This window comes from Ambystoma mexicanum, chromosome 3p (genome assembly GCF_040938575.1).
Source record: "Ambystoma mexicanum isolate Mex_15411 chromosome 3p, UKY_AmexF1_1, whole genome shotgun sequence".
NCBI lineage: Eukaryota > Metazoa > Chordata > Amphibia > Caudata > Ambystomatidae > Ambystoma > Ambystoma mexicanum.
The window spans coordinates 145,257,792-145,283,015 of record NC_090925.1 but is presented as its reverse complement, the minus strand read 5'-3'; the positions used below and the strand labels follow the sequence as shown (position 1 = coordinate 145,283,015).

At 45.9% G+C, this 25,224-nt stretch overlaps 1 protein-coding gene across 2 annotated transcripts in view; it reads right to left on the bottom strand.

The window, feature by feature from the left end:
- The window catches only part of LOC138579502 (uncharacterized), a 1,088,345-nt gene that overhangs the window by 521,819 nt on the left and 541,302 nt on the right, over positions 1-25,224 (bottom strand). For both annotated transcript variants that reach the window (XM_069649821.1, XM_069649823.1), the window contains exon 9: positions 12,490-12,558. In XM_069649821.1, coding sequence (XP_069505922.1) covers positions 12,490-12,558 — 69 coding nt within the window. The remainder of the gene's footprint in view (positions 1-12,489; positions 12,559-25,224) is intronic.

Sequence of the window (25,224 nt, the reverse complement as noted above, 5' to 3'; positions counted from 1 at the left end):
GTACAACTGGTAGGGATGGGTATTCTTGAATTAATGTGTTACTAAACTGGGGTTCAGATGACAGAAAAAAGTAAGCCAGTAGTGTGGAGAAGTATAAATAGTATATCTAAAGCTATACAATTAAAACAGTTGTTTGTTCTACAACATCTAAATTCTAGCGGCTGAGTTCGGTAATTTGTGTGTCGAAAAATAGGAATTTGTGGGCCATTCTGCCAGTAAATCACTGTTTAAGACGGGGGGATTTTTGGTCAGAATGGTGCAGAATCTCTATTTTTAGGCACAGAAATAGCATGAATTAACCTTACAGTGTGTTTGAGTAATAATTCAAATAGTATGGTAACATTCTACTTACTTTTTTTCTAAAATGAGCAGTTTGCTTCTTAGTTGTTCTTTGTACTTCAAATTTGGCTGCTTCTTTTCGGGAGAATGGTCTTCACTGCAATTGTAAAAGAAAGAAATTAGTAATTTGGTTTGTATATAGCACTGTTTTTAATTTAGACATATATTTTTTAAATTGAAATGCCCAGCGCCTTCCTCAAAACCATTAAAACTATCTTATGACTAACTGTAGGAAAGAAAATATCTTTACTATGGCTTGTGAAATTCATAATGTACCACTGTATACCACTATTCCTGTAACTAAGCTTTTCCATGTAATAGTGAGTCAATGTCATAGCCTGCTTTTCCACGTAATAGTGAGTCAATGTCATAGCCTGCTTGTCCTATATAAATGTAAGTAATTATATAAATTAAAAAAATTAAAACCAATTATGTGTTTGCACAAATATTATTGTTTGAGATTTGATCATAGAGTGTGCATCTAATTTTGTTTGATTATATGTAGTCTATATATATATTATTTCAAAAATGTTAGTTTAACATTATTTGCGTGTGTGTGTGTGTGTGTGTGTGTATGAAGAAATTAAACGGTATAAAGGTTTGTAAGTCACAGTTCATTTTAGGACAATGAAAAAATGATCGTACATTCATTTTACAGATTATACAAGGTAAGGGAATAGTTTCTTACCTGTAACTCCATTTCTCCAGCATTGGTATCTTTCATGGATTCACATGCTTAGAATATTCCCCGTCGTCAGGCTGGGAACCCCCGGTACATTATACAGACCCTTTCCCGTAGGAAAACTTTTTCGACGCTTATGCGTCCTATCCACCTCGTTTTGTATCATGCGTGCCCGCGCCGCCAGGACGCCATGATATAAATACAGGACCCGCCCCCGCGCTCCCTCAGATTTCGGCCCCCAAAGTAGTGGGGGAACCGGTTTGCATGTCCAGGGGAGGCAGGCGGGCGCATGTGAATCCATGAAAGATACCAATGCTGGAGAAATGGAGTTACAGGTAAGAAACTATTCCCTTCTCCAGCATTGGATCTTTCATGGATTCACATGCTTAGAATAGATTACATAGCAGTACCATCCCAAAAAGAGGAGGCGTGCATGCAAACCCATATATTTTCCTCACAATGCCCGTTCCCTATGGTCGTGTATACATCAGTAATCGTTAACATAGGAAACGAACAATATACAATCATAATTGCAACAGGATGTAACCCCTCAGCCGGGGCTTACCTTATTGGAATAGGTGTCGAAGCACCGCCTGTCCCATCCGGGTATCTTCGGCATGTTGTTGCGACAGGCAGTAATGGCGGGTAAAGTTGTGTGTAGCCGCCCAGGTAGCCGCCATGCAGATGTCCCCCAGAGGGACTCCAGACCACAGCGCCGTCGACGATGCCGCCGCTCTAGTTGAATGAGCTCTTGGCCGTCGTAGAAGAGGCTTCCCTGCCTTGGAATGGCAGTACGAAATGGTAGATGACACCCATCTTGACAGTCCTTGCTTTGAAATGGCTTTGCCTTTAGCGCCCAAACCATAGGCCACGAACAACTGCCTCGTTTCTCTGAACGGTTGCGTGCGATGAAGATAAAACTTGAGAGCCCTTTTTACGTCCAATGTGTGTAACGTGTGCTCCGCTCCCGAGCATGGCTCCGGAAAAAACGTAGGTAAGACAATAGAGGAGTGTTTATGGAACACTGAAGGAGCTTTCGGTATGAACTGTGGGTTAGTGGCTAGGACCACCTTGTTCTTGAAAAATCGTAAGTATGGTGGGTCTACCATTAGAGCTTGGACTTCTGAAATACGTCGGGCTGAAGTGATGGCCACCAGGAAGGCCAATTTCCACGACAAAAACTTTAGAGACGATGATGACATTGGCTCAAAAGGAGGTTTCATAAGAGACGCTAACACCAGATTGAGGCTCCACGCCGGAGGAAATTTCTTCTCTGGAGGGAAACTCCGAAAGAGGCCTTTAAGGAAGTGCTTAATCAGGCGGTCGCTGAACAATGGTGCGGAATGTCGTTGACGTGTAAACCTGGAAATGGCGGCCAGGTGTACTTTTATTGACGATACCGATAGGCCCTTTTGAGCTAGGAACAGCAAGTATGGAAGGAGCTGTTCCGGTGTAATCGACTGCGGAACCAAACCTGGTTGATCCGCATACCACTGACAGAAACTCCTCCATTTGTACGAGTATGAAGTGTTTGTGGAAGGTGCTCTTGCCGCTTGCAGAATACGCCGACATTCCTCCGGAATCGTTAGCTGACTAAATTCGGCGAAGTCAGGAGCCAGGCTGTCAACTTGAGGCTGTCCGGGTCCTGATGCCAAACAACACCCTCCTGTCGAGACAGAAGGTTGGGGGTCTTCTGGAACCTCATCGGTTCCGCCGCCGCTAGGTGCAGCAGGTGTGAAAACCACACCTGTCTGGCCCAGTACGGGGCCACCAGAATCACCCGACATGGGTACTTGAGGATCCATTGCAACGTCCTCCGGATAAGGGGAAATGGAGGGAATGCGTACAGGAATTTGTTCGTCCATGGGAAGGAGAACGCATCCCCCAGTGAGCCCTGCTGAGGCCATCTGCTTGCATACTGAGGGCATTTCCTGTTGTCCTTCGTCGCGAACATATCTATGGAAGGATGTCCCCACTTCTTGAATACTTGTTGTAGTTGCTGGTCGTTCAGCACCCATTCGTGAACTTCGTTCATTTCTCTGCTGAGTGCATCGGCTTCCACATTTCTCACGCCTGGCAGGTGGAACGCCAAGATTTGCATGTTGTGTTGCAGGGCCCAATGCCAGATTTTTTGTGCCTCCGTCGACAGGGACCTGGAACGTGTCCCTCCTTGTTTCCTCAAGCAAAATATTTGTAGTTGTGCTGTCCGTCATGACACGCACCACCGAGTCCCTCAATTGAGGAAGAAAGGATTTTAGAGCCCATCGCACTGCTCTCAGTTCCAGCAGGTTGATTTGCAGGGAGGACTCCTGCAACGACCACCGGCCTTGTACCTGTAACGTATCCAGATGAGCTCCCCATCCGCTCAGCGATGCATCCGTCACCACCGTCTTTTTTTGGAATTCCGGTTCCACCAGAGGCATTCCTTTCGTTAGATGAGTAGAAACTCTCCACCAACAGAGTGTTTGTACTAGTTGCTCGTCGACAACCAGTCTGTCGGACCAGCGACCTTTGCTCTGCGCCCAACGGTCCGCTAGAAATTCCTGGCAAGGCCTCATAAACAGACGGCAGTTGTTTATCAACGGAATGCAGGATGACATGGTCCCTAGCAGGGACATGTATTTGCGCACCGACACCCTGGTACCGCATTTCCATTCCGACGCCTTGCTTTGTAATTTCTGTATTCTCTCGCTGGATGGTCTTACAAGGCATGTGCGCGTATGAAACTCCGCTCCTAGAAAGACCAAGGTCCTCGAAGGCTCTACGGAGGATTTGCTGAAGTTTATCGCGAAGCCCAGTTTCTGTAAGAGGGACAACATGGCCCCCAGACTGTGACGTGTTTGTTCCGTGGACGAACCTCTGACCAGCCAGTCGTCTAGATAGGGATAGACATGGTGTCCTTCCTTTCTTAAATGGGCCGCTATAGGGGCCAAACACTTGGTGAACGTCCTGGGGGAGGACTTTAGACCGAACGGGAGGACCTTGAACTGAAAATGCTTTCGCCCGACGACGAACCTTAAATATCTCCTGTGTCGTGGGCGTATTGGGATATGAAAATAGGCGTCTTGAAGGTCTAGCGACGACAGATAATCCATGGGTTGCACTGACCTGATAACCTCCTGGAGCTTTAGCATTTTGAATTTCAAGCTCTTTAGCCATTTGTTGAGAACCCTCAGGTCGAGAATGGGCCTCCATTTTCCATTTGGCTTCTTGACAACGAAGAACCGGGAATAAACTCCCTTTCCTTCCTGTGCCACAGGAACCTTTTCTACCGCTCCTTTTTGCAACATAAGCGCCACCTCTTGTCGTAGGACTCGAAGGTGGGGCTGGGCCGAAAACACAGGCGGAAGACGTGGAGGCTTGTCTTTGAATTGTAGCGCATGACCCATGCGAATCGTGTCCAGAACCCATCGATCTGTGGTGATGCATTTCCATTGGTCGATATGATGAGAGACTCGGCCCCCCAGGACGTTCCGAAGGCCGTCATTGGTTGCTGGTTTGCTTGTCCTTCGTCGACGAGGAACCCGAGCCGCGTCGTCTGGAGGCTTGATAATCTCTGCCTCTACGTGCCGACTGGGATGCACGTCTGAACCCTTGTGAAGAGTACGAGGGCCTGTTAAATCCACGGTCCCTAGAGGCTCCAAAGCGGGAGTTTCCAGAAGCACCCCTAAAGGGACGAAAAGAGCAAAAATTTCTCCCTGTCTGGAGGGCGCCGAGGGACCTAGCAGTATCCGTGTCTTCCTTCATCCCCTTCAAAGCTTCATCTACCTTTTCTCCAAACAGATGTTCTCCTTCACATGGCATGTCAAGGACTTTGTATTGGACTTCAGGACGGAAAGTAGTACATTTGAGCCACGCTTGTCGACGAAGTACTACGCCATGATTGATTTGTTTGGAACCAGACTCTGCTAGGTCAACTGCAATATTAATTGCGTGGTTCGAAGCCTCTTCGCCATCTCGTACAAGTAACATGGCTGCTTTTCGGTGTTCTTCTGGCAGATGTTCTAGGATAGGGGCTAGTTTATGCCACATTTCTCTATCGTATCGTGATACGATCGCTAAGGAATTGGCTGCTCTTACCGTCGTCGCGCCGACTGAGAGCACCTTTTTTCCAAAGGCGTCCTGCCTCCTAGCCTCGCTTTCTGGTGGGGTTGAACATTTTTGCTGTACTCTGGCCTTCCTAGCCGCTGCCGCCGACACCACAGAGTCTGACAGAGGTTGTGATGTTAGACATTTTGGAGTGGACTCCGGAGCTTTAAACTTTTTCTCAATACGCCCCTTTATAGCCGGCTCCGAGAACGGATGGCGCATCGTCTTGAGACCTTCTTGCCACACGTGGTCCAGAATTGGGATGGCAAACACCGATTTCCTCCTTTGACCCATATGATCAAAAAGGAAACAGTCTTTCTTTTGCTCCTCAGGAATCAAGCCGAACTCGGAACACGCTTTTCCCATCATTGCATGGAAGGCTCCCACATCATCCGGAGGAGATGGTTGTGTCTGGCTCCTCGTAGACTCTACCTCTACATCCGAATTCCATGTTGGGTCTCTCGATGGTGACAGGGAAATGTCCGACCCTGAGTCACCCTGTATAGAATCGGACTCCGATAGCTCACCCTCCTCCTGCGCTCGAGGCTGATCCTTCACCACCTGGGAGGCCGATGGGCTTTTGGTCGTCGAGCGAGCCGCTTGAGTTTTTCGTCGACGGAAGGTACAGAAAATAGCGACGATGAAGTCCCAGGTTGAGGGATCTGCGTATCCAGACGCTGCAGGAGCTTCTGAAGAGTATTAAGCACATCCAGAGACGAAACCGTCTGGGGGGTCAGCAACGTTGAGGATAGAGGGACCACACCCCCACTCGCACTCGTCGTCGTCGACGTGGAAGGCCGTAAGCCCAAATCCGACGGCTGCAAGACCATGCCACCTTCTCCTTCCGCCGACAAGGCCGTGTCTGGCTGCAGTAAGACTTCAGGGAGGACCGGGTCATAGACCTCTGGCTGCCAAGCCATAGACTGAGTCGCCGTCGACGAAGGAATCCCCACCGCTGCTGCCTGGACAGTAATAGGCATCGTCAACGACACCGGGGTTGACGAGCAAGTAGCCGGTGCCGAGCCTTTAGACTTCGTAGCCGATTTCGATGCCGACTTCCCGGCTGAAGAGTCTCGACTCACGGAAGACCTAGGACGGTCCCCTGAGGAGGATTTTGACGCCGCTTGCCGCTTCGTCTTAGATGATGAGGAGGAGGAGGACTTTTTGTGTGATGAGGAAGACCCAGCATGCTTCCCCGTATGCTTGTCCTCAGAGCGGTTTTCTACCTGCCGTACCTTCTTCGAGGGAGGTTCCGACTTGCTCCTGGAGGCCGTTGAGCCAACTTCTGATGCCGGATAGGCACCCGCTCCGTCGTTAAGCCAGTCGACCAACCTTCTTTTACGGTCATTAAAGTTTTTTTGGGAGAAACCTTGGCATATCTCACATGTATCCGCCGTGTGGTGCGGGTGGAGACAGTAGATACAATCCATGTGGGCATCACCTTCATAGACTTTTTTGAGTCCACATGTTGCACAAGGGCGAAATAACGCCTTTCCGGACATAATTCTCCAGAATTTTTAACGTCGCCGAAGCGAAAACAGAAAAACAACCTAATTTTACTAGCAGTAACCACGAGGATCCCACTACTTTGAAAGACGGTTGAAATCTGAGGGAGCGCGGGGGCGGGTCCTGTATTTATATCATGGCGTCCTGGCGGCGCGGGCACGCATGATACAAAACGAGGTGGATAGGACGCATAAGCGTCGAAAAAGTTTTCCTACGGGAAGGGGTCTGTATAATGTACCGGGGGTTCCCAGCCTGACGACGGGGAATATTCTAAGCATGTGAATCCATGAAAGATCCAATGCTGGAGAAAAGTTGGTTAGAAAATGTGTTCATGTACTGTATAGAAAATATGCATACCTGTAGTTTGTGTTTATGCATATGGATATGGATGAAGCTGCAAGTAGAAATCTTGGAGACTTGTATAGTATTTCTCGTATATCGTGATTGCCAATGGTATGAGACTTGTACTCCGAGAGATTCACCGTACATTTGCAGTGCTGATCTATGATGATGCAGTTACATGGAGAGGTCTTGGATTTGATTGGTGGATGGTCATGTGATTTCTTAGCTACATCCAATGAGGGAAAGGCACAGAGAGTGAAGTGGAAATGGTAGAAGGGCTGTCCATGTTACGATATGTTCGCGGACAGGGCGGTAGTTCTAGGACACCGCGTATTACATCCGGGGAATCTGGGGTGGGGAGGCATGCAAATGGGATTGAATGTAGCAAGGGATTGGTCAGTAAAGTTTAGTGAGTGTGTTGTGCTAGGAGAGGTTTTCTCAGATATTCTTTTTGCTGAGAGAAGAACAGATAGCTGTGGCTGAGTGTTTCAAAAAACAGATTGTGTGGATTTTGGGAGACTCGTGGATACATTGGTTGAAGGTGCATGCAGAAAGCTGTGGAGTATCTACAGATCTTGGATTCCCACATGTGGAAGTACACTGGCATGGAGTGCATGGAATGAAGTGGTTGGACTTGCTACCTCTCTGTGCAACTTTGAAGATAGAGGAACATCCAGACATAATTGTAATTCATTGTGGAGGGAACAGTTTAGGACATGTGTCTGGAATTTCTTTGCAATTTGCAATGAAAGAAGGACTTCAGAAGATCAAGGACATGTTTCCAAACTCCAAAGTAATATTTTCACGGATTGCGCAGAGACAAATGTGGCTTCGTTCTTTCTCATGTGGTCCACAAATGGAGAAAGCAAGGCGTAATGTCAATAAGGCTGTTTGTGCCTTCCTAAGAGATTTTGGCATGTCTTCTTTTCACAATGAAAATACCATGTTTCATAGTACATACATTTTTCGCAGAGATGGAGTCCATCTTACTCATGCTGGCAACCAGATTTTTCTGAGAAATGTACAAAATGCAGTGCAACCTTTTTTGTAATTACACCAATCATTTTCTAGTAGGTGTTGAGCATTAAAACATTTCCAACACAAACAAACACCACCAAAAGGCTCTTTTCAGAGCCACCACTTCCTCCCAGACAAAACTGCAATGGTTATGATAGGGCAGCACCCTAACATTTTAGATGTTCACGGACTGTCGCGAATGCACAGGGCCCAGCTTAATTTATTCTCATTTCTATTTTTAAACAGTGAAAGGCGGCTCTGAAAAGAGCCTTTGTTTTTGTTGATTTTTGTTGTTTTATATTTATTTTGTTTTTATACACGACACACTAGGAGAAGAGGGTAAAGGAGGGTAAAGGGGGGGACACCACCACAGGGATAAGAAAGGGCGAGCTGAGAGAGGAAGATGTAGAGTGGGTTTTATTTGGGTAGTGAGCAGATCTTCTCGTACTCTGAGAGGAAGTCGCTCCCCCCTGCAGAGTACTGTGTTACAGTACATACACACAACTGTGACCCTCGAAAGGTAAGGGTCATCAGCATTGTGTATGGCCTGTGAGGCAGCTTGAGGAAGACACTGTCCCACAGAGGTGTTCCTTGTGGTGACAGGATCAGAAACAGAGGATGAAGTAGAGGCAATCAACCTACTACGCTCTTCGCAAGGTACAACCTTGCGAACGGCCCCAGTGTGGAATGACTTGAGGTGTTGCTTCATGGTAGTGGTCCCAAAGCTATACGAACCATGCCTCCCGCGACTGAGTACCATTTTGCACTCATTGCAGGTGACACGGTTCGCACGAGCCTTAGGACCATTCCCATGAACGGTAAACAACCGCCACACCCAAGAATCACGCCGAGTGCGGGTTGTAGGGATTTCCTCTACCTCATTCTCGTCATCCTCTTCTTCCTCCTCTGTATCCTCACTTCTGTTCCCCTCTTCAGGCCCTTGGGGAGATGGTGGTTGTTTGAGGGGGTGGGGGTGGTGCTGAGGCAGATGTAGCACCAGGTGGCAATAGTGGAGCCATGGATGTCATCGGCTTGTAGATGGAAATCTCAAAATCTGCAAAGTATGCAGCAAAATGCAGTGTGCTCTGTGGAATAGCCAGAAACACAATGAGAATGAGCTCTAGGGCGTGGTCTTTTATAGGGTTGCTTGTACGCGGTTCGCGGACATGCGCGCCGTCCGCAAGACAGATCGAACACCAAAAAAGGTTAAAAAAGTCACAAAAACTATGTGGAAACTTAGGATTAGTATGTGGGATTTGTGGTATGGTGAGTTTTTAATGAGAAATATTGTGGATTACTTGGAAATGTACTTTTAAACTGTGCGGGGACACGAACAGTGTCCGCATTCAGAACACGCGATCAGCGTGGGCGCGGTCACATGATTGCTTCGTGAGCATGTTCGCTAAGGAAGCGGCCATCCGCAGGACACCCAATGTACGGACATTGTTTTGCGTATGCGCGTTGATGTTCTACGGACAGTGTTCGGGTCCTGAACTAATAAAAAGTGCGTCACACGTAAAACGAACAGTTACGGACAGCCGTTTGTTCTTAGCACAGTTTAACTTACTTGCGAACAATACGGACAGACATGGCGTCCCCAGCACACCTCCATTTTCGTTTATTTACGAACAATTCAGGACACCACGAGTGTTCTTAGAACAGTTTCAACTTGCAAGCGAACACTACGAACAGGCATAGTGTTCTTAAGGACACCTCCATTTTCGTTTCTTTATGAACATTTCAGGACACTACGAGTGTTCTTAGAACAGTTTCAACTTGCATGAGAACATTACGGACAGATATAGTGTCCTCAGGACGCTTCAATTTTCGTCCATTTACGAGCATTTCTGAACAACCGCGTTGTCCGTGCACACCTAAATTGGTTTTAATAAAAAGAACTGAAACTAATTACAACACAATATAAAAAAGTAACTTTATTTGACATATACTAACAATTTATGACAGAGACGGTGGGCCAGAAACGGAAACAAAAACAGGAGAATTAGGGATTTCAACATGATTGGGATCAGGTGAAGAAGGGATGAAAATGTCATCAAAACGTTTTGGGTCATGGAGAGGGTTTGTGGTTAAATGAGTGGGATATGGTGAGGGGGGACAAGTACAGGTGGGACAATGGTATCCTGTTGTTAGTTTTAAGTGATCCTCCACAAAGTTTTTTAAATTGGTAAAATTTGCCATAAGTTGCTCCATTTTTTCGTTTATGTCTTCTAGAGTGTTATCCACCGCTTCTTTTTCTGTAGTAGTTTCAATTTTTGTATGGTCTGTACAAAAAAAAATGTGTATGTTAAATGTATACAAAATAATATTTATTAATTGGTTTATATAGTAAAGTGTGTACCATTAGGTGCACTATCTTCTGACATTTCCTCTCGTGGGAAATGCTCCTCTAGCCACTCCAGAGTACTACACATTTCTGTGAGAAAACAAAAAAGTAATATATTTTTTTTATCTAATACAGAAAGTTTATAAATATATGAGTAAAATGAAGTGCACTTACTATTTCAGGTAAGATATGTGATGAGTAGTCTGTACGTCTGGTCTTGCTCTTAGCTGTGGAGTGTCTGTGAGGTAATTATGTTGGAAGCCACTTTATCTTCTTTTGGTATATTCCATTTTAGAACATATTGTATTTAAATGAATGGTTAGTGTGTTACATATATGGGTTACATTTCTTAAGTATTACTACATCTACTTTGTATGTGTGCTGCTTTGTGAATTTTTTAAATGTTCCTATGGTATGATATAACAATTACACATACCCCCACAGAGTTTTTAGGTGGTGGTACTGTTGTCCGAACATGTCCGCGGACAGTCAAATTCAGTAGAAAGGGTTCAGTATGTTCCATATTACATGTACATAAAGTCAAAGTTGTCATCAATGACATTTGTGATGTCATCTTTGATGTCCTGGGTGTTAGTCTTAGCAGTGCACGGTGGCGCAAGTTATGGTTGCTTAGCTTACCATAACTGGCGAATTTCAGGGGTTTTTCGGTTTTACTTTGACCCATAACGTCCCTTTAACAACGTTTTTTTACTGAATTTTATAGGTTTTTAGTAGCGCAACTTAACCATAACGTCCCTTTAACAAAGTTTTTTTACTGAATATATATATATATACGTATATATATATATATATATACACACACACACAGAGTACAGTGTGTGCTTGAGTAAAGAAGTGGCTAAGCCCCTGACCACTGTTATTGACAAGTAATGAAGAGTTTACAGTATCAGAATTGTGCATACCCACATTCACATCAATTTAAGCATTTGGAAAACTTTTGTTTGTTTTGTTTGTTTTGTTTGTTTGTTTATTGTATTTTTAATACGCACCAAACCCAGAGGTAACAGGGCGCAGCAGTAAGAAGATGCAAAGCTTACATAGTTACAAATTTGTGCAAGTTACAAAGTTACAGATTTGTACAAATTACAGAATAGTGTACAGAAACACAGAATAATTTACAAATATCATTACAGGGCATGTAACACTATTGAGCTAAAATTCTAAGAATAAAAGTTATATACAGTACTACAGCTAATATACTAAGAATACGAGTTATATACAGTACAAGTTGAGGGGACTGGGTTGCTGAGGCAAATTTTGATAAGGACGGCAGGGTGGCTGGTGGTCGTTGGAGTTGATGTATTTGATGTAGTTCCTTCTAAGGTGTAGGTAAGGTTGGTCTGCTCTCAAATTATGAGGCAAGGAGTTGCAGAGTTTAGCAGCCTTCACAGGAAAGCTGTTGCCACCAATCTTGGTGAGTCTGAATCTTGGTACTACAAGGCAATTGGAGTTACCGGCTCTTGTCGGTCTGATAGATGTTTTTCTGATTAGTTTATCCATAAGGTAGCTTGGGGCAGCATTATTTAAGGCTTGTGGGTCAAGGAGAGTACTTGTCATTAGTCTGCATGCAAATTCAATAGTGACTGCGAGTAGGTGTTAGAATGGATTTCTTTAATGTTTGCCCTTCCACTGAGCATGCAAAACCTGCTTGGTCAACAATAGTTCCCAAATTTAAAAAACCAACACGTGTTTCGACCCCCACAGGGCTTTATCAAGGCAAGCCAACTGTTCACGGCTTTACACTCTAGAATAGATTGGGATAAAAGTATTAGAATGCTCAGTGTATTCTCTTAAGAGTATATAGATACTGAATGTGTATATGGATAGTAATTCCAAACATACGTAAGTAGAATATCGGTTGATACCTGTCTCCAAAATCCCTGTATTATTTTGCATGTCATTCGGAACATTCTGCGAACGCCACTTTGCCGATTACGGCTCTGTCGACTCTGCCAAGCAGACCACGGCCGTATGGATGCATAACATCCCGCATATACAATGAAAGAACAAAAAATAATACAGGAATTTCTGATACCGATATTCTACTTACGTATGTTTCCTCTTCCATAAACGGACCCAAAGGCAGTGCTCAATAACCAAGATCTAATTTCAATGACACCCGTGTTCAACAATGGTGGTATTTACTAACCTGTGGTAGTATTCAGAGAATGTTTATCTGCAACAGCCTTCTGAAGTTCCGAGCTGACCATTACTGTACCTGTAAATGAGAAAATATTAAACAGATCTTGTTTAAGAACACAAGGTACCACTGCTAATCACACAAACCAGTCATTAATGCTTGTAATCTGCCCTAATCTGTTTTTTGGACTCACGCTGCAGGTGAAAATTCTTAAGTGTCCTAGCCAATACCCAGTAGTTATTTATTGAGGCCAGCAACCACAATCAGAAAACATGCCTACCTTGGACACTATGTGCACTGCTGATGATGTTTCTCATTGTGCTAATTCGCATGGTATAGTTTTTCGTGCTTTTTGTATCCGCCCTCATTTACACATCAAAGTGAGAAACCAGCCTGGTGTACTACAATGCTGCCTTGGCTCTTTTTGCTTATCATTTCCAGTACAGAGATTTGAAGATGTTAAATGACGCGAGGACGTTTCCGTGTGGCACCAACTATATCTGTGGTGCCGCCCTGACAGCTTCCACCAGGAGCAACTATGCACAGGCCATATGATGCTCAGCCCACTCCAAGTCCAACAGTTTCCTGAATAATTCCTAGCACAAGAGAACTGGCAGAATTCCAAGGGCAGGAGGACAGTTAGATGAGGAATCTGCAGAGGAGACATATCCATCAGAACCAATGTTAGCCATAAGGTATAGATCCTGACTTCCTAATATATATTATGGGTTCTACCACCTCTGTAGATTTCTTATATTTGAAAGACTATTCTAGCAATACCTGACACATTTGGAAGATGCACCAGGCAGGAAGAGTTGGAAGGCATGGAGGGTCATTAAGAAGAACTTTAAATATAATGATATTGCTGAGAGTAGAATGCCACATGCTTTCAGAAACACCCAAGTAATAGAAACATATATGTGTCATTATAGATACACACTGGGAAGCCACTTGCCTTTACAAAGGAAGAGAGATGAAATGTAACTGAAAATCAAAATATCTATTATAAAACACACCATGTCTGCTGATAGATCAAACTATTGTTTGATTGCTATTAAAAGTAAAACATGTTTCAAATTAGACACCTCTTTTAATTCACCTGAAACCATGAGTTCATGCAGAAACAACCATTATCTAAGCTTTTTGTAACATAAGAATCTCCAGATCCCATTAACATACCACTTACATCAATGCATCAATATAAACACAGCAGCAGTAATTACTGAAGAAAAAAGACCCCTGTTTCCTAAACTTCAAAAATAGCATTAAATGCATTATTTATGCCGGAAATCCAGGCCAAGGCATGCTTTTTAGCTAATGTGTAACACCACCTTGGCAGGGTGCCTTGAACCAAAAACCCTGGAATACATTAAGTCTGACCTCATGGAAAATAGCCTATTAAAATAATCGTTTGTTGTACAGAATGTCTTTCTCAAAATGACAGATGATTACCATTGATAGTAATCAGACAGCATATACGAAATTCACTTAAATATGTTTTGATGCATAACAAACGCCTTTTTTAATGTACGCAGCACATATTTACATTATAACTAGATTTTTGGCGGCAGCCTTTAATCCATTTGTCCAATTAGAAAGCAGAATACAGATTTCAATTAAGCCTAAACAGACAAACGTAATACATACCATGAAGTAATTTAAAAATATATATTTTATACATAATATGCTTATTTTAATAACTCCAAGAAACATAAATGATATCAGCCACTTCAGAATATTCCTATGTATCTGAATATGTAATTTTCACCAATATCACATGTCCATGTAAAGAACTATTCAAAAGAGGAATATTCAAGTTCGTTTTTGATTCCTAGCTCCTGGCAACTGTGTCCAACCCAGCCTGAATAATGTGCAAGGCTGATTTGAATCCATCAGCAACTATTTCCCTAATGGCTACATGATTCTTCATTGAGAAATGGTCAAGAGACTGGTCCACAACGTTCCAGAAATGTCAAACTAATATCTCACAAGTATGGTTGCAGCACTCATGGCCAACAATCTTGAGTTGACACCTTCTTGGTCATACCATTAATACGCTTTGACACTTTGTCTGGTGGAAGAATAGGAAGCGCAGTGAGATTACCTTTTGAGTTGGCCATCTGAACCACCAAATAATGTGCTTCAGGATGGTCTAATAGTTATAAGATCCCCCAGACCCCACATGCCTCTACTACCTAAGTATGCTCTGATTCAAGGCTTGAACTGACACAGCAACTGGCAAATGCCAGCCACTGGGTTGTAAAAACAACGTCAAGGGGCAGAAAAGGATGTCCCTCCATGTTTGATTCTATCCCTTTCTAGGGGATTCATGACATCCTGACCCATGACAGCACTATGAGGTAAATTCATATCACAGACCTTTGTCAAACTTGCCAAAAGCTTTCCTGGTCCCTGGAATAATGTTCTTCCCAATCTTCTATTTTAAACTCCTCTTCTTTCCCGAGAAACGCAATGTTGCACCTGTGCGGCTCCACGCAGGGGGTCTTTCTCTGGAATGCCCGGACTCCAAGACAACTCCAGTGTCTTTGCAGGCAGCGCACTGAGCACAGTGCCACCTTCATGTGGCACTGCCTTGATGGCTTACACATCCATAGAACCAGTAGAGGAGGTCAATTTCTCACTGTGCCCCACCATAGTGAGTTTCTGACAATGCTGCAGTCTCATAACTGGGCAACACTGGCTTTTGTATCTACGTTGGTGTGCAGGCCTAGTGGGAGGCACAAGACTGTGCTGATGCATTTCAGCAAACATGGCCAGCATCTCACAATGTGGGATTCCAAATCACTCAAAATCCCTTGCACCGCTCTCACATCAGGCATAAGGGTGGTGCCATAATGTCCGTCACCACTGACCTTACAGACGTTCTGTGGTGGAGGAATTATTTTCCTTTTCTCCAAGTACTTACGCTTCAATGACCTAAATGCACTAATGTAATACAGCCTCTTCCTTCCGAGTGTGCTCGCTCTGGCTCCTTGGAGCCCCTGAGACAATCCAGTGACAGGTTGGTCTCCCTCAGCTTCTCCTGAGACATCTTGAGCCATCCCTGGCAGGCCTCACAGATCCATGGTACAGTCCAGACAGAATCAGTCCTCGTTCCGGCGTTGCAGGTTTCAGAAGAGAGGGGTAGTGTATTCTGTATTTAGAATAAGCCCACACAGTTATCTTTTCCTCCACCTTAAACTACTCATAAATGAGCAAAGGCATAGGGAATAACAAAGTCCGACACAATTAAAAATAATAGCAACAGTAAAATCACCCTGTCATACCAAAATGTGTAAACAATTTTCAAATTAATAACAGAGCTAGTGTCATAAATTTACTCTATATTTGACACTTTGGGGGTAATTCATAGAATTCAGCGCAGAAGCAGCGCACGCGAGCAGCGCAGAGAGGGAGCGATGCCCACCTTCGGATGTTCATGCTGTTGTGTGTGTATGGATGCTGCTGTCTGCTGCACGATTCATATTAATTTGTGCATGTGTGTGGGTTCAAATGATATGAATGTTGGGGAGTGTGATGCCATCTGTGAAGTTTGACACTGCCACTCATGTGCAACTGTCATGTGTGTATCCGACCATTGTACAGTGCCCTGATGCCTGTGTTCTGTCTCTCCCTGTCTGCAGCGTCGACTGATGAAGAGGGCAGAGACAGTGCTGAGGAGCACAGCGGCAGGGATCCCACCGCCAGCCGGAGACGCAAGGCCCGGTGGAGGACACATTCCTGCCACAGTCGGGAGTCGGATGTCCAGCAGGGTTGGCCACCCCACCAACTGGACCCCAGCAAGAGGAGGACGTGCAGGCATCAACAGGCAGGGCACGTGCACGGCAGCAGCAGGCTCAGAGTGGGAGCGATCATGGCTCGGGGCCATACAGTCACAGGATCGGGGACAGGATTACACACAGGCACCTCCGCTGCGGCCTGTGCTGCCTCCTGTCCCTGCCCCTGGACTGCACCACTACCACCAGTGGAATCCCCCCCTCCAGGCCCCGTGCGTGGGCCTTCCACGGCCCCTCCTCAGCCAGACCCCCCACCAACCTGGATGACTCTGTGCCATCTTCCTCCATAGGCCCCTGTGGGGGCTCAGCTGCCCCTACTGCTGCCGAGGGGTCCACCTCCAAACTCCGCCTCTTGGACCTTCCCTCGGCAGCTGCGGGCATGGACGCGGCACCAGACTCCTCACTCCCCGAAGAGATGACTACCTTGGAGGGGAGCTGGGCCTTGCGTCTCTGGCTGGCGGTGGGATCCCTGCCGCTGTGCTCCACAGCACAGTCTCCACCCTCTTCATCAGTCGACGCTGCAGACAGGGAGAGACAGAACACAGGCATCAGGGCACTGTACAATGGTCAGATACACACATGACAGTTGCACATGAGTGGCAGTGTCAAACTTCACAGATGGCATCCCACTCCCCAACACTCATATCATTTGAACCCACACACATGCACAAATTAATATGAATCGTGCAGCAGACAGCAGCATCCATACACACAACAGCATGAACATCCGAAGGTTGGCATGACGTCACACGCAACATGGGGAGTGCCGAACACACGCACACACGCCACCAGACAGACATGCATCTGTACATCTCCACCACCTGTCACAGTGCACTCATCGGCAACTATGTCACATCTGCCAATCGGTTCCTACATGTCTGTGTCACATGCATCCATGGCGTATCACAGTCGCACACATGTCAAACACACACACGCACATGTACGCCGTGCACGTACATGAAGGTGGAACCAGCATCCATGTGTCACACCCCAACCATGCCTCTTTATCTCAATCACCATGCCTTGCCTCCAAGCCCTAGAAGCCTGTTGCCCGTGATTGATTGCCTGTTCCCTTTTTTGACCAATTGGGGTGCACCGGCAGTCGAAGCCGGCCCCTGACGAAGGCAACAGACAAAGGCTATTCCCCTGACTGAGCCTGGATGCATTTGGTCTCCATGAGGTGCGAGCAGGAGCTCCCTCTTCCACCAGCTGCTGGAGCAGTTCCATGCAGCCAGAAGCTCTGCCAAATCATAAATAAGCCTGGAGGCTACTCTATGTGGTATTAGGCATCTCGATCTCATCACTGCCAAAATTGCCTAATTTATTTCTAGAATTAAGGCTGTTTATTCGTGCAGTCTTACTATCGACATAAGCACTCAAGGCCTACTGGATCACAAAACGAAGTGCACCGCATCTAGATTCCAATATGCAAAAACACGAGGTTTTTGCCTTTTAAAGATGGCCGCCGCCGCTTTATCTCAATCACCCTGCCTTGCCTCCAAGCCCTAGAAGCCTGTTGCCCGTGATTGGTTGCCTGTTCCCTTTTTGACCAATTGCGGTGCACCGGCAGGCGAAGCTGGCCCCCGATGAAGGCAACAGACAAAGGCTATTCCCCTGACTGAGCCTGGATGCATTTGGTCTCCATGAGGTGCGAGCAGGAGATCCCTCTTCCACCAGCTGCTGGAGCAGTTCCATGCAGCCAGAAGCTCTGCCAAATCATAGGTAAGCCTGGAGGCTACTCTATGTGCTATTAGGCATCTCGATCTCATCACCGCCAAAATTGCCTAATTTATTTCTAGAATTAAGGCTGTTTATTCGTGCAGTCTAATTATCGACATAAGCACTCAGCGCCTACTGTTTGTTTGTTTGTTTGTTTATTATTTGTAATGCGCCGAAATACCCTAGGGTAACAGGGCGCAGCAGATACAGGAATTTGCGAAACTTAGTTACAGACAATAAAGTATATACAAGGCATGAACACAATAATAATGAAAGTAAGCAGGAATATATACATATATACAGTTAACAGTTGTGTATCCAGTGTGTCCAAGTGACAAGTGGGAGACGCGGAAACCTGGCACAGTATGTTTAGACAATGGCTGTCTTCAGCCAAGACATCATCTTGGATTGGAAGTTTTGGTAGGGTAAGTCCATTCTAAGAGTGGGTGGTAGGGAGTTCCACAGTTTAGCCGCTTTCACTGGGAAGCTATTACCTCCTATGGTAGAGCGTTTGTAGTTAGGGATAGAGAGGCAGTCTCTGTATGCTGTCCTTGTTGGTCTCAAGGATGTCAGTCTGTGAAATCTGTTGATCAGGTAAATGGGGCCGCGCTAGTGAGGGACTTGTGGGTGAGTGAGGCAGTTTTTAGGGAGATTTTGTCTATAATGGGGGTCCAATTGTTCTGCTGGCTATGTGCTGTAACGTGGTCTCTTCTTGAGATGCCCAAGGCCGCTCTGAGTGCGTTGTTCTGGAGCGTTTGTAACTTGCTAGTAGTGGCTTTGGAGGACCCAAGATAAAGGGCGTTGCAGTAGTCTAAGCGGGATAGTATGAGGGCTCTGGCCAGGGTCAGGCAGCTGGTGTCGGATAGAAAAGGTTTGGCTGTACGGATCAATTTACACGTGTAAGCCGTGGAGGAGGCTAGTGAGTTCACCTGTCTGTTAAAGGTGAAATTGGAATCCAGGTAGAAGCCCAATGTTTTGACTTTGTGTCCCACTCTGATATTATTGCCATCAATTATGAAGGATGAGTAGGCTGGGCTTAATTTCTTTAGGCTAGCAGTGGTGCCCAAGGTGATGAGTTCAGTTTTATCATCATTCAGGCATAGACTGTGAGTGGACATCCATGCCTGGATGATGATGTAAACCCTATTCACCAAGGCCAAATCCTTTCCATAATCTCCAGAAAGCGGAAGGAGGATCTGGGTATCATCTGCATAGTTAGTGTAGGTGATACCGAGATGATCCAGATCATCGAAAAGGGGCTTGGTAAATATGTCATACAGTGTAGGGGAGACACAGGAGCCCTGAGGTACGCCACAAGTGATGGGTATGGGGTCTGCAGCGTCTGTAGGCAAGAAAACCCTCATTGTTCTGCCATCGAGGAAAGATCTAATCCATGTAATGGCCTCGGGGGAGAAGTGGGCAGCCATGTGTAGGTGAGTACAAAGGACCGAGTGGTCGACCAGGTCGAATGCTGCAGAGAGGTCGAGGAGGAGGAGTAATGCTGCTTGGCCACTGTCTTTGAGCAGATCGATCTGTGTTTTAAGGTCGATGAGAGCTGTCTCAGTCCCATGTTGGGGTCGGAAGCCTGATTGTCTGGCTCCTAACAAGTGGTGTTCTTCCAAGTGCTTCTGTATTTGAACATAGGCGACCTTGTCCAGGATTTTCAGGAGGAATGGTACCGTTGTTATGGGTCTGTAATTAGTAGGTGTGGCTGGGTCAAGAGTAGGTTTTTTTAGTAGAGGTAGTACCCAGGATTGTTTTAGGTTGGTTGGGATGGACCCAGTGGAGAAGGAGGCATTGATTAGCTTTGTGATAAATGGGGAGAGGTCGCGGGCAGCGTCTTTTATAAACTGTGCTGGACATAGGTCTCCCTGGCAGTTAGAGGGCTTTAATGACAAGATGATTTTTTCAACTTTGAGTATGGTCACTTTGGTAAAGTTGAATCGTGTATATTCACTTGTAGTCTGCTTCTCGGGTGGCTTGGACAAGGCATGGTTGTTCAAGGATGCGTTTTTACAGGATATTTTATTTTGTAACATAGCGATTTTGTTGGCTAAGGCATTTTGGATGTCGGTGCACCAATTCTTATCTTTAATGCAGGTGTCTGGTGAAGCTATGGGGGTTTCTACCTCTTTTAGAATAGAAAATAGTTCCTTCATGTTTGAACTGGCTTGGGAGATACGGGAGTCAAAGGAGGTACGTTTTGCTAGGAGGATTTCTTTTTTGTACAGGGCCGCTAGATTGGTGAATTTGATTTTATTAGCTACTGATGGGTCTCTTTTCCAGATGGTTTCACAATTTCTTTTTTGTTGTCTTAAATGTTTGAGGAAAGGTGTGTACCAATTGTTCAGGTGTGTTTTGGGCTTGCTTGGCCTGAGTTTGAGAGGGGCAATTAAGTCCAGGGAAGTGAAGATAATTTTATTGTATTCCTCAACCAGGCTCTCAGGGTCCAAGTTGTCAGGGAGTAAGTTGAGTGTGGGGAGTAGGTTGGGGATAAGTCTCTCCACCGTGATGCTCTTTTTGTTTCTTGTAAGAGTGGGTGGGGCCCTACTGGGCTGCATAGGAGGAGGTCTAGTGGTGGACAGCAGGAACGATACTAGCTGGTGGTCAGTCCAGGCTAGTGGTGAGATGCCGGTAATGTTAGCTAGGCAGTTGTAGTCAGCTACCCAGTCAAGTATTCTGTCCTTGTCATGGGTAGGTTTTAGGCTTCTTTGAGTAAATCCTAATTCGGTGAGGGTGTTCAACGTGGTGATGGCAGCTTGGTCTTCGGGGTCGTTGAAGCCCATGTTGAAGTCTCCAAGGGTGAGCACCTGTGTGGCATTTATTAGGTTAGTGGATAGGATAGTGTTAAGATCCTCATCAAAGGTGCCTAATGGGCCTGGAGGGCGATAGATCCCATGGATGTTGAGGGTTTGGATGTTAGTAATAGGGACTTTGGCTGAGAGTAGTTCGCAAGAAGGGACACTGATGGAGGTAGCTGCTCTTACGGGAAGGCTACATTTATGAATGATGGCAACACCGCCTCCTCTAGAGTTAGGTCGCTCTTGTCTCAGGATAGTGTAATTATCTGGGACTGCTAGCATAAGCATAGGGCCTGCTGCCGGGTGGAGCCAGGTCTCTGTGATAGCAAGGAGGTCCAGGTCTTCATTGATAATTAGGTCTGCAATTTCAGTTGCGTGAGCTACAAGTGATCTAGCGTTGATTAGAGCTCCCTTGATTTGGGGGCTGATTTGGGGGCTCACTATGGGTGTAGTGGTCGTAGAGACCGACGATTTCTTTGAGGGTTTAGTACTTCTCTGGTTGTTGGGATGAGTTGGATATTTAATATGGTGGTTCAGAGAAAATTTAGGTTTGTAGTTGTTAGGGCTGGTGAGAGTGGAGCTGGATTTCTTAGTGGTTGGTGGGCATTGAACGGGCGAGTGGCTCGTGGATTTTGGCTAATCTAGCTCTGAGTCTTGTATTCCTATCTATAGTGGGGCAAGGGAGGCTAATCGGTAGCACTGGAGGTGCCTCAGTTGTCATTAGCGGTGAGCTGTTGGATGAGTTGGCGTTAGGTAAGGTCGCGCACATGGTAGTTGGATGTTGAGGCGGCATGTTGGATAGTATTATGGTGATTAAGAGGAGCAGGGGGCAGGCAAGGCAATTACTGAACACGGGAGGCATGCTAGTTCGTGGCAAAAATGCAAAATGCATATGCAGATGCAAACGGGTACACCTAGATACCGAATTCACACTAGGGCTAAAGATGCAGGACAAATTATGGCAGCAGCAATAGAAGTTAGGTGCAAGCTAGTGTAAGGCAATATCAGGTAAGGCCCAACAATTGGTATAATGCCGGCAGTGTTTTGTATCAGAGGCTTAAGACCTTGGAGAGTTCTCAGTGGAAGGGGTTCACCTAAATTAGAAATCACGCTCAGGCTAAAAGTGGCATGTGCAAACAGATGCAGTTAGACAAAGGGTTCACTTAAAATCATAAATCACACTCAGGCTAAAAGTTGGCATGTGCAAACTTCACAGTAAAGGCGAGCGAGTGACAACACCATCCATGTAGTCTATTAGTGACCATAGGGCACAACACAAATCAGAGTGGTCTATTAGGTCTATGTGTTACGACCATAGGGCACAACACAAATCAATGTGGTATCTTAGCGACCATAGGGCACAATACAGATCAAGTGTGGTATCTTAGCGACCATAGGGCACAATACAAATCAAATGTGGTCTATTAGCGACCATAGGGCACAATACAAAGTGATCACAAAACAAAGTGCACCGCATCTAGATTCCAATATGCAAAAACACGAGGTTTTTGCCTTTTAAAGATGGCAGTCGCTGCTTTATCTCAATCACCCTGCCTTGCCTCCAAGCCCTAGAAGCCTGTTGCCCGTGATTGGTTGCCTGTTCCCTTTTTGACCAATTGGGGTGCACCGGCAGGCGAAGCCGGCCCCCGACGAAGGCAACAGACAAAGCCTATTCCCCTGACTGAGCCTGACCGAGCTTGGTTGCGCTGTCCGACATCAGCACACTACGGTGAGATTCCTGATCTATGTCCCCTGAAACGCCGCCCACGTAAGACTGCCGTAATCCCAGTGGCCAACCCACTTATACAAGGCCTCCCGACACTCTGTCACCGATCCACTATCCCTGCCTACTACAGTGCGCCCACGGCACCTGAACAAACACTTGCAGCCAACTAATGTACTCTGCGCTCCTCCACATGCATGACTTCTTTGCTCGAAGCCTCTAACATCAACTTTGCCTACTATGGTAATGATCATAAAGGCACGTGTAACTGCAAATGCATGCTATCACTTGTTTACTTTCCATCCTGTCTGCCACTACTGTACGCCTCACCAGTTCCTCTCCTATTGAACTAAGACTGCCTCTCTCCCAGCATTGGCTGTGTCCACTTCTCCGCCTCTTGTGCCCACCAACTCTAGCTGCCATTATCCTATCCCAACTCAGCCACTAGTTATTGTGCACAATCCGCTGTCCTATCGCTCTCCTCACCCTGGGTTATATGATCGTTGGCCTATTGCTCTCCTGATTCTGGGCTGCTCATGCATGCCTACTCTATCCCAGAGGTTCACCATCGGCTGTTAGCTATATACTGCCACATGCTCTATGACTATGTTAGTTAGCCATATGCTGCCATATGTTCGTGGACTATCTCCATGTGCCACCCATGTATAAAGGTTAACTATCCTTTATGAATATACATGCCACAACCACTTAGCATGTCTCCTCTGCCCATCTAGCCGCCTGCCTGCCTCATGCTACTTATAAATGCATCTTAGCCACACTACCATATTTCGAATCTAGGTGGTACCCAATGCACTAGCCACTTTTTCAATCTACTCCAGATGCTACTCAAAGCACCTTAGCCAAACTGCCTTATCTCGAATCTAATTGGCACTCTATGTACTGTGCCCATCTTGCCTCACCTCAAACCTAGATACTACGCACTACCCCTTTATCATACTATCCTACCTCGAATTTAGTTGTAGAAGTGTAATTTAGCTGTTACTCAATGCATATTAGCCAAATTGCTATACCTGATTCTAGCTGCTGCTACATGCACCTTAGCCATTTTTGCGTACCTCGAATTTAGATGTATAAATGTAATCTAGCTGTTACTCAATGCATATTAGACAAAATGCTATACCTTGAATCTAGCTGCTGCTATACGCACTCCAGCCATTTTGCCTTATTTCAAAACTAGGTGTAACCCATCTCCTCCCAGCCACACTGCTTTACCTTAACCTAGGTGTCACTTATTGCACTTGTAGCTACATTGTAGCTAACTGGGGTTAACCAAGCCTATACCCCGGCCTCCCAACACTCCTGCCACCACTACTTAGTATGTGTCCATTCACTTCTAACCTGCTTGCATGCTTCTTGATCGTTTTAAACACTGCAATACAACTCAAGATGGCTCCACAGTTACCCAACACGCCATCCCTAACTGGACTGAACAACCAAGCACCACACCTAGACACAAACATCCTTCAGCCACTGCCACCCACTTGTCTCCCTCGTGTCACCATAGATAGGAACCTAGGACTCAGAGCCAGACTAGCCAAAATGTATGAGCCCCTTGCCCGCTCACTGCCCACCATACAGAATTCCAGAGCGCCGCCGCCTAGACCCAATTCCTCTACAAAAACCTCCAATTCACTCCAAAACTCCAACCCTAGAGCACCTCACAACTGCCTCATTTACGCCACTCCTGAATCTACACAGGACAAGCGTCATTCTACTACTCCTAAAAACACAGATAGCCCCAAAATTAAGGCAGCCTTGATCAACGCCAGATCGCTAGTAGCTCATGCTACAGAAATAGCAGACTTAATCCTTAAAGATGACCTTGATTTCCTCGCTATTACTGAGACCTGGCTACACCCAGCAGCAGGCCCCATGCTCATGCTGGCAGTCCCAGATAACTACTCTATCCTGAGACAAGATCGCCCCAATTCCAGAGGAGGGGGTGTCGCCATTATCCATAAGTGCAGTCTTACCATGAGACTAGCAACTTCTTCCAATGTCCTCTCTTGCGAAACACTATCAGTCAAACTCCCACTTACCAATACCCAAACTCTCAATATCTATCTGATCTACCGCCCGGCAGGCCCCATTGGCACCTTTGATGAAGACTTCAACTCTATTCTATCCAGCAATCTTAAAAGCTCTACGCAAGTTCTCACCCTAGGAGACTTTAATCTGGGCTATAATGACCCGGAAGACCATATCGCCAGTACTATAGTTAGCACGCTCACCGAACTAGGCTTCGCGCAAAGATGCACGGCACCCACTCATTCAAAAGGTAGAATACTTGACTGGGTAACCGATTATAACTGCCAAGCGAATATCACAAATATCTCACCCCTAGCCTGAACTGACCACCATCTGGTATCGTTCATGCTTTCTACTGACAGACCTCCACCTCCGCCTACCATTATGGCCCCACCTACTCTCACGAGAAACAAGAAGAATATGACAGTAGAAAGACTCATCCCAAACCTACTCCCCACACTCAACATACTCCCTGACAACCTTGACCCTGACACCTTGGTCGAAGAATACAACAAGATTATGGCCACCTCGCTGGACCTTATCGCCCCCTTCAAACTCAGACCAAGCAAACCAAAAACACACCTCAACAAATGGTACACACCATTCCTCAAAAACCTTAGGCAGCAGAAAAGAAACTGCAAGGCCACTTGGAAAA